Raw genomic sequence first — 19,160 nt, forward strand, 5'->3', positions numbered from 1 at the left:
CTTGAACTAGTGTTAAAAAAAAACAAACCTTTTTTTTCTATTTGTAATTTAAACAACAGATACAGTCTGAGTCTGAGATTGCTTTTTAGATAGAGTGAGTTGAGTCTAAGTTGAACTTGAATTAGTGTTAAAAAAAAAACATTTTTATTTTTCTACTTGTAATTTAAACAACAGATACAGTCTGAGTCTGAGATTGCTTTTTATATAGAGTAACTTGTCTTGAACTTGAACTAGTGTTTAAAAAAAAACATTTTTATTTTTCTACTTGTAATTTAAACAACAGATACAGTCTGAGTCTGAGATTGCTTTTTATATAGAGTAACTTGAGTCTTGAACTTGAACTAGTGTTTAAAAAAAAAAACATTTTTATTTTTCTACTTGTAATTTAAACAACAGATACAGTCTGAGTCTGAGATTTCTTTTTATATAGAGTAACTTGAGTTGAGTCTTGAACTTGAACTAGTGTTTAAAAAAAAAAAAAAATTTTTATTTTTCTACTTGTAATTTAAACAACAGATACAGTCTGAGTCTGAGATTGCTTTTTATATAGAGTAACTTGAGTCTTGAACTTGAACTAGTGTTTAAAAAAAAAAAACATTTTTATTTTTCTACTTGTAATTTAAACAACAGATACAGTCTGAGTCTGAGATTTCTTTTTATATAGAGTAACTTGAGTTGAGTCTTGAACTTGAACTAGTGTTTAAAAAAAAAAAAAACATTTTTATTTTTCTACTTGTAATTTAAACAACAGATACAGTCTGAGTCTGAGATTGCTTTTTATATAGAGTAACTTGAGTTGAGTCTTGAACTTGAACTAGTGTTTAAAAAAAAAAACATTTTTATTTTTCTACTTGTAATTTAAACAACAGACACAGTCTGAGATTAGCAAGTTTAGGAGTATACTGGATTTTTAGGGAGTTCTTTAACAATTTAGTTCAACTTCTAGTTGATATTTTCTAATAGCTGCAGAGCAGCAAAGCTACCTACCTACAAGTTATATATTACATAACAACCGCCAAACTATTAAACTATTATTTCAAGTTGAGTTGTATATTTTCTAACAGCTGCAGAGCAGCAGAGCTACCTACCTACAAGTTATATATTACATAACAACCGCCAAACTATTAAACTATTACTTCAAGTTGAGTTGTATATTTTCTAACAGCTGCAGAGCAGCAGAGCTACCTACCTACAAGTTATATATTACATAATAACCGCCAAACTATTAAACTATTAAGTTGTATATTTTCTAACAGCTGCAGAGCTACCTACCTACAAGTTATATATTACATAACAACCGCCAAACTATTAAACTATTACTTCAAGTTGAGTTGTATATTTTCTAACAGCTGCAGAGCAGCAGAGCTACCTACCTACAAGTTATATATTACATAACAACCGCCAAACTATTAAACTATTACTTCAAGTTGAGTTGTATATTTTCTAACAGCTGCAGAGCAGCAGAGTTACCTACCTACAAGTTATATATTACATAATAACCGCCAAACTATTAAACTATTAAGTTGTATATTTTCTAACAGCTGCAGAGCTACCTACCTACAAGTTATATATTACATAACAACCGCCAAACTATTAAACTATTACTTCAAGTTGAGTTGTATATTTTCTAACAGCTGCAGAGCAGCAGAGCTACCTACCTACAAGTTATATATTACATAACAACCGCCAAACTATTAAACTATTACTTCAAGTTGAGTTGTATATTTTCTAACAGCTGCAGAGCAGCAGAGCTACCTACCTACAAGTTATATATTACATAATAACCGCCAAACTATTAAACTATTAAGTTGTATATTTTCTAACAGCTGCAGAGCTACCTACCTACAAGTTATATATTACATAACAACCGCCAAACTATTAAACTATTACTTTAAGTTGAGTTGTATATTTTCTAACAGCTGCAGAGCAGCAGAGCTACCTACCTACAAGTTATATATTACATAACAACCGCCAAACTATTAAACTATTACTTCAAGTTGAGTTGTATATTTTCTAACAGCTGCAGAGCAGCAGAGCTACCTACCTACAAGTTATATATTACATAACAACCGCCAAACTATTAAACTATTACTTCAAGTTGAGTTGTATATTTTCTAACAGCTGCAGCGCAGCAGAGCTACCTACCTACAAGTTATATATTACATAACCACCGCCAAACTATTAAACTATTAAGTTGTATATTTTCTAACAGCTGCAGAGCTACCTACCTACAAGTTATATATTAGATAAGAGCAAAGGACTGTTCTTTGTGTGTAAACTAACAGTTAAGATGGCACTTAGTAAAATTAGTGTGTCTGAGCTAAAGCAATTACATTTTTCAACGTTGCCCATTGAAAGAAAAATGGAAATTAAAATGCTCAGGCCAACACCTATGCTTAACCTTACCCAGGTGACAAAATGTAAAACTAGAGATTACAAAAGAGAATTCAAACCCGAGGTATATGATAAATATCCATGGATTTGTGGTTGTGAATTATCTAACAGGCTCTTTTGTTTTTATTGTCTCCTGTTTGCAAAACAAAGTGGGGATTCAAGCTGGGTGAGTTATGGTGTCGCCGATTTATCACATTTAAGTCAAAAAACCAATAAACATAATTGCTCCCAATCACATTTAAACTCCACATTAGAGTTTAATTTGCTAGGAAGGGTTGATATTCGGCAACAACTTGACAGTGCATATCGTTTGAATATTAAAAAACATAATGAGCAAGTAACGAAAAATCGCTATGTTCTTTCCAAAATAATTAATTGTATTTTATTTTGCGGCGCATTTGAGCTTGCACTTCGAGGACATGACGAACGCGATGATTCATTAAATCCAGGCATTTTCAGAGGTCTTATAAACTTCTCAGCAGAGCTTGATGCATCTCTAAAAGAACATCTCGCTAGTGCCACTGTTTTTAAAGGAACGTCAAAAGAAATTCAAAACGATTTATTAGACTGTATGCTTACTGTTTGCCAGAACCAAATAAAGAAGGAAATCTCAAATGCAAGTTTTGTAGCAGTGATAGCAGATGAAACTACTGATGTTTCATCTGCCTTCCAATTGGTTGTTGTTTTTAGATACATTATAGGTAACGGACAACCGGTTGAGAGATTCTGGGAATTCACTAATCCAGCTGGACATGATGCCGAATCTTTAGCTACGTGTATTCAAGCTACTTTGGAAAAAGTTATAGACAACCCAGAGAAACTGATATCGCAGAGTTACGACGGTGCAAGCGTGATGAGTGGTCAGCATGCAGGTGTTCAGGCTATGATTAAACGTACCTACAAGAATGCACATTTTGTGCATTGCTACGCACATCAGCTCAATTTAATTGTCAGCCAAGCAAGCAGTCAAAATCAACAAGTTCGAGTATTTTTTTCAAATCTAAGTGACATTACTAACTTTTTTAGTAACTCGCCACAAAGGATAGCTATTCTAGATGAAACTGTTAGAAGAAGGATACCTCATGGTTCAGCCACCAGGTGGAATTTCAAGAGTCGAACCGTCAATACAGTTTTTGAAAACAGGGAACAGTTAATTGAATGCATGGAAAAAATAGAGTCAACATCGAAAAAAGAAATAGCTATAAATCAAGCAGGGGCTATTCGGCGTATGTTACAAGACTCGGTATTTGTGTTTTGGCTTACAGTTTTTCACAATATTATGCCACATGTAGATGTGTTATACAACCAACTTCAGAAAACACAAACAGATGCGGCACTTATTAGAAAACATATTAACACTTTCCAGCAGACAATGGAAAACGAAAGGAATAGAATGGACACAGTGACCATGACGATATCAGAAACAGAGGAAACATCTAGGAAAAGGAAGAGAGAAAATATTCACATTGCTCAGACTGTGGCAGCTAAAGAGATATGCGATGTTATCACAAATCAAGTAAAAGATAGATTTTCTTTTATAACTCACTACTCGGCTGTTTCTCTCCTCCAAGCGGAAAAATTTGCGGATTACGAGAAAATTTTTCCAAATCAGCTTCTTGAACAAACATCAGCGGTTTATCACACATTACAGAAAGATCGCCTGAAAACTGAACTAGGAGTAATTTACAGAAGACCAGATTTCCGAAATATGAATGGTGCCATCAGTCTTCTACAGTTTGTAATAGAAAATAACTTGGACAGTACTTTCTCTGAGACCTACAAACTGTTGCAAATTATTTCGACTATTCCCGTGACAACTGCTGAGGCTGAGAGATGTTTCTCAACTTTAAAACGAGTTAAGACATTTCTAAGGAGCACCATGACTGAGGAAAGACTGACTGCTCTAGCCATGCTCACAATTGAAAAACAATTGATCAATGACATGCCTACATTCACCGAAAATGTTATTGATTTATTTGCCTCAAAAAAAGACAGGCGGATTGACTTAATTTACAAAAATTGTACTTGAGTTAACAACATTCTGTTTTAATCTTTACTGTTGAAGTTAATTATTAAGCACTAGTGTAATAGAAATAATCTTCTTTTGTAGAAAGTAAAATGTGGGTGTATTTATCTTCATGTTGCCAAGGCCTTTGGCTGCATTGCCTTATATCGAACACTGGGGGCTGGGGCAACAGTAATTGAAATGTGGTTGTATTTCTCTATAAAGTGGAAGGTTCTTTAAATCCAGGAATATATATGTTTTCATGAATGTACATTCAACATTCTTATTATTTTGCAGCTTTAATTAATCATTTGGTTAATATATATATGTTATTATATAATTTAACTGAGCACCATCATGTATATTTTAAGACTAGACATGGGCAGGTAGTGTAGGCTCCTCCATTTGTGCACTGTCGCACGTGAACATGGCTGTACTGAAGAGTATGCATTCATAGATTTAAGATGTCTGTGTCCACTATGAGGAACACAGTGAGCAATGCATGGTGAGGATATGGAAGACCACAGGCACAGTTCTTGTTAAGGCCAGAAGTGGCAGGGCAAGTAAAATATCAGAGAGGGCCAGAGGCAAAGGCAAAGGATGGTGAGAACGGTCAAAAACAGCCCACAGACCACCTCCAAAGACCTGTACTACTGGGAATATTGTTGAGGGTCTCATGGATTCCACTCAATATCAGCAGATACTTGAGAATAATGTTGAGGAATCAGTCACAAACTTCAGTTGAAGTTACCCCCAGGCCGGGGCTGGATATTTCAAGAAGACGATGACCAAAAACACTGCTGGTTCAAATGGGTGGGGCCATTTGAGGGGCGTGACTTTCACAAAGGGGTGTGGCTTTTAAAATGGGCGTGGCTTATTAAAGGGGCGTGTTTTTCAAAAGGGGCGTGGTTTTTCAAAGGGGCGTGGCTTTCTAATAGGGGGAGGGTCTTGTGCACCCCCATCCTAAAAATTCACCAGCCGCCACTGGTCGTGGCCTCTTCTGAAACAAGTCAAGAGAAGAATCCTTGTATTCTTTCAGCTATCCACATTTCCGGGGTAATGAATTTGGGAGCAGTTGCCAGTCTTTACACTCAGGAGAGTGATTTCTCATACTGAAAGCCTTCAATTGGCTTGCCTGCATGACATAGTTCTGATGGCCTCTCGCCTAATCCACAAGCTACCCAGCTTTTGTGCCACATTCAGAGATCTGTGAGCATGAATGATAGTTTCATTAGTGAATCTGTGAATTTTTCTTCTACTTCCAAGGAGAGATTCTTTAATAACCTAGATGTGGTTAGGGCCTTAAGTTTTATTTTAGGCCGTTAAAGTGATGGTAAACTCTTCCCTTTTTAAAATCAGGTCTGGAATATTAGTGATATTTTAGATGGAGTTTAATTCATCCATTGTAATGAAGTTGTGCTATAACTTGCTTTTTAATATAGATATGAAATTCAAATACTCTGCTGTCCATTTCAAAATTCAATGTTTCTGTGAGCTAACGGTTTGAATTATTCTCCAATCAGCTACAACAAAGGTGTCATATGGAAAGAGAGTTTATTGGACAACAATTCAAACCTTTAGCTCACAGAAAAAACTGACTTTTGAAGTGGAGGGTGCAGCACGGGTATTTTAATTTAATATCTATTTAAAGTTATTGCGCATCTTTGTTACAACTGATGAATTAAACTCCATCTAAAATATCACTAACATTCTGGATCTGTTTTTATAAAGGGGGAGGTTTACCAAAGTTTTCAGTCATAGTTCCAACTTCTTTATCATCATTCGAGTCCTTGTACAGCTGTCTCTCTAGCCACTTGACAAAAACAGGAGATTCACAAAGTTTATGATGAAGTCCTAAATGTATCTCGGCTCCTTACACCACATCAGTCCCTACGTCATGGGCCTTCAAAAAGGAAGTGCCCATGGAAAAGATTTGCAAAGCTGCAACCTGGTCTTCATTACATACATTTCCCAAATGTTTCCATTTTGATGGGGTGGGGGTGGGGTGGGGGGGGGGTTTATTCTGAAAAGTTTTGTTTTGACAGGAAAGTCCTTCATGCCGCATTGTCTGGCAAATGGGAAATTCCTTGTCTTGTCCCACCCTGCCCTTGTTGTGGAATCCACATCTTGGGTATTAAACCCCACACACCAAATCATGTGGACTCTCACCATCATCAAATTTATGGTTACCTGAGGATACATTTTTTTCTTTTGAAGATGGTAAGAGTCAACAAGAACCCACCCAATTTAATTTTGTTCTTGGCAGCAGTTTTATTTGTACTTCTTTTTCCCTGGTTTTGTCTTTCCTATCTCTCTGTTCTTTTCCTCTGCTCGACTATACGTTAAACTGAGAAGTACAGGGAGGTAAGAGGGCTTAAAAGCTCTTATTTGGGGTTCTTTGTCTCCTCCTAGTGATGGGAATTTAATCGCACTTGTCGAGGCTCGTGGACTCTCACCATCCTGAAAGAAAAAAATGATCAGGTAAGCATACATTTTAACAAGCCAGATTTATTAATGAAAATACAGAAAAATAACAATCACAATGACTTGTATTTCAAGATGCTACCAGCCCCAGTTACTACTCCACCGTCTGCACAGAACAGTTTTTTTAGATGACGGCACAGTCGCAAGAAGCTTCCCGAACCTCTTTCTTTCACCTCAGGTTTCAGCAGAAAACCTCAGAAGAAAAGGCCAACAATATAATACAAAATAACTTAGCAAACAGCCTGCACTAAAAGGAACATACTCACAGGGCTACTTGAATTGAAGATTTTATTCATATACACACCAGTTATTTCCAGCTTTAATAAAATCCAATAAAAAGCTCAAATTATGAATAAAAAAGCTCAACAGGTTTCCGCCTTTTTCAAGAGCAGTTAAAATCACTATGAAAAGAGCTATAAACATGTATCAACCCTGTTACATTTTATATAGTAAATTAATCTACCTAATTCCAGCATTCATGACACCTGTACAAGGAAAAGGTTTACAAATGAGAGGTATATCCTACTATTCAACATGGAGGAACTGATTATTCCATTTTTAATCTGGAATAGAAACCAAAAGAATACAGCTAAATTGTTTTATATGATGTCTAATTTAAATTTAGGAATTCCTCCTAGTTTATATAATCTAGAATTATTTGTACATATATTTAAGCTATCATATAACTAAATCAAAAATTATTCGGCAAAAAAGCCAATCATGTGATAAGAGTGACCAATCACATTGGTGTAAATGCAGTAGTTCTCAAACATGTCATTTTAAACTCCTTGTTCCCAATCAGGTAGTCATTTGGAAACGGTCACATGATATAGGTAATCTGAATATGGTAACCAATAAAAAACAATTCTGCAATAAATCCCAAATAGCGAATAAGCGTAGATATTAGTAACAGTTCTGAATCAAGTAGTGTTTAATTAGAAGTTCCCTTTCAGGTACTCCAGTAATAATGTAATCACATGGTATGAATAGACTAATCGTATCAAACATATGTATTATTACAAAATAAGAAAAACCTAAAAAATGTATGTTTATTATGTATTTTGTAATAGAATTTGACTTGGAACTTGCCTGTGTTGACTCAAGCCTTGACTTAAATGCAAAAAGACTTGAAACTTATTTGTGATTTGCAAAACAATGACTTGGTCCCACATCTGGGGCTAACCTACCAGAAAAATAAATGATGTCCTGCTTCATGTGCTGTTATGATACATATAGCGAAAAGTGCATGAAGGTTCACCTTTTCAGACTTAGGTTACTTCTTTTAGTTGTGCATTCCTTTTTCTCTTCTTAGCCTTCTCCCTTTGATTAGCTAAATGATAAAACTGGAAACAGAGGCAGAAGAGTAAAAGTGGTTTTCGTGTAATTTGTAGTTTCTGCCTTTCTCCAAGTATTGGTTTTGCTGTGCTTCTTAGTAGCTTCACTTCCTCATTTTCCCACATCTTGTATTGTGCAGCATGTAGTTTAGTAGTGCTACTTTATCACTCTCCACATATACAGGGACTTACTCATTGCTGACACGTTTTCAATAAACCCACATACCCTTTATATTTGCCACCCTAAATCATATTATTACCTGCTGTGCAAATATACTGAGAGGAGTGATGGACAAAACTGATTTAGGAAGGGGAGGCATATCTGGTTTGGGAAAAGAATAGTAATCATAAATGGGCAGAAGGGTCTGTAAATAAGGAACTGATGTATATTGGGGGAGTTGACGGTTATTTCTCATTTGGATATCTGTTAAAGCCTTGTTGTGTTCAAGACAAAAGCTGAGAAATGCTGGTTTGATCTGACTCATTTTATCATTGGTTTACAGGCAAGTGAATCACCCCATGTTCATGTCGGAGCTGCACCACTCCAGGAACAAGTAGAGATACCCCCAGAGCTGCCAGATACTGTTGCTCCAGAACTGGAAAACCTAATTCCTGCACAGAGCACAAGTCCTTCCAGGAAAGTTGGTGGGTGCCAGGTTTAAACACTTCATAAAAGTATGTTTTTTAGGTGGCATGTAAAAGGAGCAGTATCTCCTAGACCCAGCACACTAAAGTTATGGGGACACTTTACAGTTTCTTTACTCCTATTGCACCGTTAAAACATTCCAGAATATGTACTTGTTATGCCCAAACACCCAGAACGCTGCAATTTTAAAGCAAATAACAAGAATGGCACAGACTTCTTTGCACCATAGTGTCTGATCTGCTGTAGTCTGTTACTCGCACCTGCATGTTAGATCTCCTTTTTTTTTTTCAAATTTATTTTTTTAGGGGTGGCGGGTGTTTGTGTTCTACACAGTTTCTCCCATATCCTGTTAAACGTTCCAACTTTTTATTTTCTTGTCTTGAAGAGCGTTTCTTACTGAAGCTAGTGCAGTGCATTCCTGACACGTTGAGGAGCTGGGGGCCACACATCGCTAGCAGATCAGGTGCTGCATGACGCATGTTTCATGCTTTGATGGTGGCTGGGGAGCTGCAGGCATTTGAGCTGTGATGCATGCCCTGTGCAGTATTTATCAGAAAACTATTATCAATACATTTTATATACTGAGGTTTCAGAGGAAGCACTGCTTTATAGACTGGTGCAGACACAGGAGACAGTCCAGCAATGCACTATTTATACATTGGTACAATATAGGACTGTATTTCATGAGCATTAAAAAGCATGAAAATCTCATTTGTTTGCTAAATTTTAAAGCACAGGAGGACTGTCTAATCTGCTGTTAACCTGTTTTCTACTACTTAAAGGGACAATAACATTATGATTTAATTCCTTCAAAACATAAAATGTATTTTAAAGAACTTTTAAATGTTCTTTTAAAGGTACAATTTAGAAATTAAACTTTCATGATTCAGACAGATCATACAACTTTCCAATTTTACATATATTGTCTACTTTGCTTTGTTCTCTTGAATCCTTTGTTGAAAAACATACGGCTAGATTTAGACTTTTGCGGCCAAAGGGGTGCGTTAGCTACGCATGTTTTTCTCTTACTTGGTGTATTCAGTCCACGGATTCATCCTTACTTGTGGGATATTCTCAATCCCTACAGGAAGTGGCAAAGAGAGCACACAGCAAAGCTGTCCATATAGCTCCCCTCAGGCTCTGCCCCCCCCCCCAGTCATTCTCTTTGCCGCTCTAACAAGTAGCATCTCCACGGGAGGGTAAAGAGTATGTGGTGTTAGATTTGTAGTTTTTATTTCTTCAATCAAGAGTTTGTTATTTTAAAATAGTGCCGGTTTGTACTATTTACTCTGAGGCAGAAATTGATGAAGATTTCTGCTGAGAGGAAAAAGATTTTAGCATGTTGTAACTAAGATCCATTGCTGTTCCCACAAAGGACTGTTGAGTACAGGAGAACTTCAGTTGGGGGGGAACAGTTTGCAGGCTTATACTGCTTAAGGTATGTTCAGTCATTTTTTCTAACAAGACCTGGTAGTGCTAGAAGACTGACAGAAATCCCATGAGGGAAGGTAAGCCATTTTCTGAGACACAGTATAGAATGATGACTTCCGTTAAGGGCTTTAATACTGACGGACACTGTGAAGGGTAATCTTATATTTATTAAGCATTTTAGACGTTGGAAACACTTTTTGGGGACTTTTTTACGCCTGGCATTTTGTAAGACAGCTAATCTGACTCAGAAAGGCCCCATAACTCTGGAGTAATGAAGGAGGGGGCCTAATTTTCACGCCTCAATTGCGCAGTTAATTTGCAACACAGCTCCATGCAGCTTCATTTGCAGAGCCTTTAGAGTACAGGAGGACTTCAGGGTGGCTTAATTTACACCTGCAATTAACCCTAAAGGAAGGTAAAGCCACAGCAAAGACTGTGGCATCGTACTGTAGTGGGTTAAACCTGGTGTTTACTTCATTTTGCTCCGGTTTGGGCATTAAGGGGTTAAACAATTTGAAAATTTGTGTGCAATCATGTCAAGGCATTAGGATCATGTGGTGAAAATTTCACTAAGATCGGATGTTTTTTGTTTTTTTATTATTTAAAGAGACAGTAACGTTTTTGCAAAAAGTATTTTTTTCAATATTTTAGTGTTGTCTGAGTCTGTCAAACATGTCTGAGCCTTCAGATAGACCTTGTTCTTTATGTTCAAAAGCCATGGCAGTACCCCCATTGCATTTATGTTTAAAGTGTGCAAAAACATCTAAGCATTTTAAAGATCATCCAGTGACAATTAAAAATGCTGCCCAAGATGATTCCTTAACGGAGGGTAATGAGGATAGTCCTTCTTCCTCCCCCCACGTGTCTACACCAGTTACGCCCGTGCAAGCGATGCCTAGTACCTCTAGTGCATTGGCCCCTATTACTTTACAACAATTAGCAGCAGTGCTGGATAATTCCCTTGCAGCATTTTTATCCAAACTGCCAGTTTTTCCAAGAAAGCGCGATAGCTCCGTTTTAAATACAGAGGATGAGCAATCAGACGCTGTGGATAATTTATCTGTAGTACCCTCACAAAACTCAGAAGTAGCGGTGAGGGAAGGTCTGTCTGAGGGAGAAATTTCTGATACAGGGAAAGTTTCTCAGCGGGCAGATTCAGATTCCTTAGCGTTTAAATTTAAGCTGGAACACCTCCGCGTACTGCTTAAGGAGGTTTTAGCTACGCTGGATGATTGTGACCCCATGGTGGTCCCAGAAAAATTGTGTAAGATGGACAGGTTTTTAGAGGTCCCCGTATACACTGAGGCATTTTCGATCCCAAAGAGGGTGGCGGATATTGTGACTAGGGAGTGGGAGAGACCAGGGGTACCCTTTGTTCCCCCCCCCCCCTATCTTTAAAAAAATGTTCCCCATAAATGACCCCAGGCGGGACGAGTGGCAGACGGTCCCTAAGGTGGAGGGGGCAGTTTCAACACTTGCTAAGCGTACAACTATACCAATAGAGGATAGTTGTGCTTTCAAAGATCCTATGGATAAAAAATTGGAAGGATTGCTGAAGAAAATTTTTGTTCAGCAAGGTTTTCTACTTCAACCAATTGCCTGCATAATTCCTGTAACTACTGCAGCGGCTTTTTGGTTCGAGGCCCTGGAGGAGTCGCTCCAGAGGGAGACTTCATACGATGAGGTCATGGATAGAATTCATGCTCTAAAGCTGGCTAATTCTTTTATCACTGATGCCGCTTTCCAGTTAGCTAAACTAGCGGCGAAAAACTCAGGTTTTGCCATCATGGCGCGAAGAGCGCTTTGGCTCAAATCATGGTCGGCGGATGTGTCGTCCAAAACAAAACTGTTAAATATTCCCTTCAGGGGGAAGACTCTTTTCGGCCCAGAGCTGAAAGAAATTATCTCAGATATCACTGGGGGCAAGGGTCATGCCCTTCCACAAGATAGGCCGTTTAAGGCCAAAAACAAGGCTAATTTTCGCTCCTTTCGCAACTTCAGGAGCGGATCAGCTGCAACCTCTGCTGTCGCAAAGCAAGATAACACTTCCCAGCCCAAAGCAACCTGGAAACCCATGCAGGGCTGGAATAAGGGTAAACAGGCCAAGAAGCCTGCTCCTGCTACCAAGACAGCATGAAGGGGTAGCCCCCGATCCGGGACCGGATCTAGTAGGGGGCAGACTTTCTCTCTTTGCTCAGGCTTGGGCAAGAGACGTTACGGATCCCTGGGCATTAGAAATAGTTGCTCAGGGGTACCTTCTAGAATTCAAGGATTCTCCCCCAAGGGGAAGGTTCCACAGTTCTCGTTTGTCTTCAGACCAAACAAAGAAACAGGCGTTCTTATGCTGCGTAGAAGATCTCCTAAAAATGGGAGTAATACACCCAGTTCCAATTGCAGAACAAGGACTGGGCTTTTACTCAAACCTGTTCGTAGTTGCCAAAAAAGAGGGAACTTTCAGGCCAATCCTGGATCTAAAGATTCCGTCTTTCAAGATGGAAACCATTCGGACAATCTTGCCGATGATCCATGAAGGTCAATATATGACTACCGTGGATCTAAAGGATGCATACCTACATATTCCTATCCACAAAGATCACCATCAGTTCCTAAGGTTCGCCTTTCTGGACAAACATTACCAGTTCGTGGCCCTTCCTTTCGGGTTGGCCACCGCTCCCAGAATTTTCACAAAGGCGCTAGGGTCCCTTCTAGCGGTTCTAAGACCACGGGGCATTGCATTAGCACCTTACCTAGACGACATATTAATATACAGAGCCAAGGCTCATACGGACATCGTTCTGGCCTTTCTAAGGTCTCACGGGTGGAAGGTGAACGTAGAAAAGAGTTCTCTGTCCCCGCTCACAAGGGTTCCCTTTCTGGGAACACTAATAGACTCGGTAGAAATGAAAATCTTTCTGACAGAGGTCAGGAAGTCAAAACTGCTGAATACTTGCCGAGTTCTTCATTCCATTCCTCGGCCTTCCGTGGCTCAGTGCATGGAAGTAATTGGTTTAATGGTTGCGGCAATGGACGTAGTCCCTTTCGCCCGAATCCATCTCAGACCACTGCAGCTGTGCATGCTCAAAGAGTGGAATGGAGATTACGCAGATTTGTCTCCTCAAATTCAAATGGATCAAAAAACCAGAGACTCTCTTCTCTGGTGGTTGTCTCAAGTTCACCTGTCTCAGGGAATGAGCTTCCGCAGACCGGAGTGGATTATTGTCACGACCGATGCCAGTCTTGTAGGCTGGGGTGCGGTCTGGAACTCCCTGAAGGCTCAAGGACTATGGTCTCAGGAAGAATCTCTTCTCCCGATAAACATTTTGGAGCTGAGAGCAATATTCAATACGCTCCAGGCGTGGCCTCAACTAGCAGAGGCCAAATTCATCAGGTTTCAGTCGCACAACATCACGACTGTGGCGTACATCAATCATCAGGGAGGAAGAAAGAGTTCCCTAGCGATGAAGGAAGTAACCAAGATCATCAAATGGGCGGAGGATCACTCCTGCCATCTATCTGCAATTCACATCCCAGGGGTAGACAACTGGGAGGCGGATTTTCTAAGTCGTCAGACTTTCCATCCGGGGGAGTGGGAACTCCACCCGGAGGTTTTTGCTCAGCTGACCCAGCTTTGGGGCATTCCAGAGTTGGATCTGATGGCGTCCCGTCAGAACACCAAACTTCCCCTTTACGGATCCAGATCCAGGGATCCCAAGGCGGCATTGATAGATGCATTAATAGCGCCTTGGTCATTCAGTCTAGCTTATGTCTTTCCACCGTTTCCTCTTCTCCCTCGGCTAATAGCCAGAATCAAACAGGAGAAGGCTTCGGTAATTCTGATAACGCCTGCGTGGCCACGCAGGACTTGGTATGCAGACCTAGTGGACATGTTATCGGTCCCACCATGGAAACTGCCATTGAGGCAGGATCTTCTAATCCAAAGTCCTTTCAAGCATCCAAATCTAGTTTCTCTGCAACTGACTGCTTGGAGATTGAACGCTTAATCCTAGCTAAGCGGGGTTTCTCTGATTCAGTTATAGATACTCTGATACAGGCCAGAAAGCCTGTCACCAGGAAAATTTACCATAAGATATGGCGGAAATATCTTTGCTGGTGTGAATCCAAGGGTTACTCGTGGAGTAAGGTTAGGATTCCAAGGATATCGTCTTTTCTCCAAGAAGGTTTGGAGAAAGGTCTGTCAGCTAGTTCCTTAAAAGGACAGATATCTGCTCTGTCTATTCTGTTACACAAGCGTCTGGCAGCTGTACCAGACATTCAGGCGTTTGCACAGGCCCTAGTTAGAATCAAGCCTGTCTACAGACCTGTGGCTCCTCCATGGAGTCTAAATTTAGTTCTTTCAGTTCTTCAAGGGGTTCCGTTTGAACCTTTGCATTCCATAGATATCAAGTTATTATCTTGGAAAGTTTTTAGTAGCTATTTCTTCTGCTCGAAGAGTTTCAGAATTGTCTGCTTTACAGTGGGATTCACCCTATCTGGTGTTCCATGCAAATGTGGTTTCTAATAGGAATATTAACCAGGAAATCATTGTTCCTTCTCTGTGTCCTAATCCAGTTTCTAAGACGGAACGACTGTTGCACAATCTTGATGTGGTTAGTGCTTTAAAGTTCTATCTAAAAGCAACCAAAGATTTCAGACAAACATCATCCTTGTTTGTTGTGTATTCTGGTAAGAGGAGAGGTCAGAAAGCGTCTGCTACCTCTCTGTCTTTCTGGCTGAAAAGCATCATACGATTGGCTTATGAGACTGCTGGTAAGCAGCCTCCTGAACGAATTACAGCTCATTCCACCAGAGCTGTTGCTTCCACATGGGCTTTCAAGAATGAGGCTTCTGTTGAACAGATTTGTAAGGCAGCGACTTGGTCTTCACTGCATACATTCGCCAAATTTTACAAATTCGATACTTTTGCTTCTGCGGAGGCTATTTTTGGGAGAAAGGTTTTGCAAGCAGTGGTGCCTTCCGTTTAGGTTACCTGACTTGTTCCCTCCCTTCATCCGTGTCCTATTGCTTTGTTATTGGTATCCCACAAGTAAGGATGAATCCGTGGACTGAATACACCAAGTAAGAGAAAACAGAATTTATGCTTACCTGATAAATTACTTTCTCTTACAGGTGTATTCAGTCCATGGCCCGCCCTGATATTTAAGTCAGGTTCAAATTTAATTTACAATAACTACAGTCACCACTGCACCCTATGGTTCTCCTTTTTCTCCTAACCGTCGGTCGATTGACTGGGGGGGCGGAGCCTGAGGGGAGCTATATGGACAGCTTTGCTGTGTGCTCTCTTTGCCACTTCCTGTAGGGATTGAGAATATCCCACAAGTAAGGATGAATCCGTGGACTGAATACACCTGTAAGAGAAAGTAATTTATCAGGTAAGCATAAATTCTGTTTTTCCCCCCGCACCTTTTAAATAACGCTGGTATTTAGAGTTCTCTGAAGGACTGCGTTAGGCTCCAAAAAGGGAGCATAGAGCATAATTAACTGCCACTTCAACTCTCAATACCAGAGTTGCTTACGGTAGCGGCCAGCTTGAAAAACGTGCTCGTGCACGATTCCCCCATAGGAAACAATGGGGCCGTTTGAGCTGAAAAAAAACCTAACACCTGCAAAAAAGCAGCGTTCAGTTCCTAACGCAGCCCCATAGTTTCCTATGGGGAAACACTTTCTAAGTCTGCACCTAACACCCTAACATGTACCCCGACTCTAAACACCCCTAACCTTACACTTATTAACCCCTAATCTGCCGCCCCCACTATCGCTGACCCCTGCATTATATTATTAACCCCTAATCTGCCGCTCCAGACACCGCCGCAACCTACGTTATCCCTATGAACCCCTAATCTGCTGCCCCCAACGTTGCTGACACCTACATTATATTTATTAACCCCTAATCTGCCCCCCCCCAACGTCGCTGCTACCTTACCTACACTTATTAACCCTTAATCTTCCGACCGGACCTCGCCGCTACTATAATAAATGTATTAACCTCTAAACCGCCTCACTCCCGCCTCGCAAACCCTATAATAAATTTTATTAACCCCTAATCTGCCCTCCCTAACATCGGCGACACCTAACTTCAAGTATTAACCCCTAATCTTCCGACCGGACCTCACCGCTACTCTAATAAATGTATTAACCCCTAAAGCTAAGTCTAACCCTAACACCCCCCTAAGTTAAATATAATTTAAATCTAACGAAATAAATTATTTCTTATTAAATAAATTAATCCTATTTAAAGCTAAATATTTACCTGTAAAATAAACCCTAATATAGCTACAATATAACGAATAATTATATTGTAGCTATTTTAGGATTTATATTTATTTTACAGGCAACTTTGTATTTATTTTAACTAGGTACAATAGCTATTAAATAGTTATTAACTATTTAATAGCTACCTATTTAAAATAATTACAAAATTACCTGTAAAATAAATCCTAACCTAAGTTACAATTAAACCTAGCACTACACTATCAATAAATTAATTAAATAAACTACCTACAATTACCTACAATTAAATCAACTAAACTAAATTACAAAAAATATAAAAAGATTACAAGAATTTTAAACTAATTACACCTACTCTAAGCCCCCTAAAAAAATAACAAAGTCCCCCCAAAATAAAAAAATGCCCTACACTATTCTAAAATAAAAAGTTAACAGCTCTATTCCCTTACCAGACCTTAAAAGGGCTTTTTGCGGGGCATGCCCCAAAGAAATCATCTCTTTTGCCTGTAAAAAAAAAACATACAATAACCCCCCAACATTACAACCCACCACCCACATACCCCTAATCTTCATACATTCATACATCCTTCCTCCACGACGAACTCCCGACGAATGAATGTTCCTTTAAGGGACGTCATCCAAGATGGCATCCCTCGAATTCCTATTGGCTGATAGGATTCTATCAGCCAATCGGAATTAAGGTAGGAAAATTCTGATTGGCTGATGGAATCAGCCAATCAGATTCAAGTTCAATCTGATTGGCTGATCCAATCAGATTGAGCTCGCATTCTATTGGCTGTTCCGAACAGCCAATAGAATGCGAACTCAATCTGATTGGCTGATCCAATCCTACCTTAATTCCGATTGGCTGATAGAATCCTATCAGCCAATCGGAATTCGAGGGACGCCATCTTGGATGACATCCCTTAAAGGAACCTTCATTCGATAGAAGACTTCAGCCGGATGATGGACCTCTTCAGCCCCCGCTTGGATGAAGACTTCAGCCGGATGATGGACCTCTTCAGCCCCCGCTTGGATGAAGACATCGCCCGGATAGGAGGAAGACTTCGGACCCTCTTCGGGACGAATCAGTGATACCCGGCGTGTTGAAGATACGGTAGGAAGATCTTCAGGGGCTTAGTGTTAGGTTTATTTAAGGGGGGTTTGGGTTAGATTAGGGGTATGTGGGTGGTGGGTTGTAATGTTGGGGGGGGGTATTGTATGGGTTTTTTTTACAGGCAAAAGAGCAGAATTCTTTGGGCTGGTAAGGTAAAAGAGCTTTTCAATTTTTATTTTAGAATAGGGCATTTTTTTATTTTGGGGGGCTTTGTTATTTTATTAGGGGGCTTAGAGTAGGTGTAATTAGCTTAAAATTGTTGTAATATTTTTATAATGTTTGTAAATAATTTTTTTATTTTTTGTAACTTAGTTCTTTTTTATTTTTTGTACTTTAGTGTATTTATTTACATTTATTTGTAGGTATTTGAATTTAATTAATTTATTGATAGTGTAGTGTTAGGTTTAATTGTAACTTAGGTTAGGATTTATTTTACAGGTAATTTTGTAATTATTTTAACTAGGTAGCTATTAAATAGTTATTAACTATTTAATAGCTATTGTACCGGGTTAAAATAAATACAAAGTTGCCTGTAAAATAAATATTAATCCTAAAATAGCTACAATATAATTATTATTTATATTGTAGCTATATTAGGGTTTATTTTACAGGTAAGTATTTAGCTTTAAATAGGAATAATTTATTTAATAAGATTTATTTTATTTCGTTAGATAAAAATTATATTTCTCCAACATTGGTGTGTCCGGTCCACGGCGTCATCCTTACTTGTGGGATATTCTCTTCCCCAACAGGAAATGGCAAAGAGTCCCAGCAAAGCTGGTCACATGATCCCTCCTAGGCTCCGCCCACCCCAGTCATTCTCTTTGCCGTTGCACAGGCAACATCTCCACGGAGATGGTTAAGAGTTTTTTGTAGTTTTATTCTTCTATCAAGTGTTTGTTATTTTAAAATAGTGCTGGTATGTACTATTTACTCTGAAACAGAAAAGGATGAAGATTTCTGTTTGTAAGAGGAAGATGATTTTTAGCAGACAGTAACTAAAATCGATTGCTGTTTCCACACAGGACTGTTGAGATGAAGTAACTTCAGTTGGGGGAAACAGTTAGCAGTCTTTTCTGCTTAAGGTATAACTAGCCATATTTCTAACAAGACCATGTAATGCTGGAAGGCTGTCATTTCCCCTCATGGGGACCGGTAAGCCATTTTCTTAGTTAAACATAAAAGAATAAAGGGCTTCAAAAAGGGCTTAAAAACTGGTAGACATTTTTCTGGGCTAAAACAATTGCTTTACTAGGCATATTATGCAGATTCTAACTAATTACTGGTATTATAATCTTGGGGAACGTTTAGAAAAACGGCAGGCACTGTGTTGGACACCTTTTTCAGATGGGGGCCTTTCTAGTTATAGACAGAGCCTCATTCTGGGACTGTATAGGGGTTAAATGTAAAAACGGCTCCGGTTCCGTTAATTTAAGGGTTAAAGCTCTGAAATTTGGTGTGCAATACTTTTAATGCTTTAAGACATTGTGGTGAAATTTTGGT

At 39.1% G+C, this 19,160-nt stretch overlaps 1 protein-coding gene across 5 annotated transcripts in view; it reads left to right on the forward strand.

The window, feature by feature from the left end:
- Positions 1–19,160, forward strand: part of LOC128650016 (phosphomevalonate kinase) — a 227,400-nt gene that overhangs the window by 77,460 nt on the left and 130,780 nt on the right. For 4 of the 5 annotated variants that reach the window (XM_053703677.1, XM_053703685.1, XM_053703658.1 and 1 more), the window contains exons 5-6: positions 8,721–8,862; positions 9,249–9,326. In XM_053703677.1, coding sequence (XP_053559652.1) covers positions 8,721–8,862; positions 9,249–9,326 — 220 coding nt within the window. The remainder of the gene's footprint in view (positions 1–8,720; positions 8,863–9,248; positions 9,327–19,160) is intronic. The other variant, XM_053703667.1, reaches the window with a different exon arrangement.

The sequence above is a fragment of the Bombina bombina genome, chromosome 1 (assembly GCF_027579735.1).
Source record: "Bombina bombina isolate aBomBom1 chromosome 1, aBomBom1.pri, whole genome shotgun sequence".
NCBI lineage: Eukaryota > Metazoa > Chordata > Amphibia > Anura > Bombinatoridae > Bombina > Bombina bombina.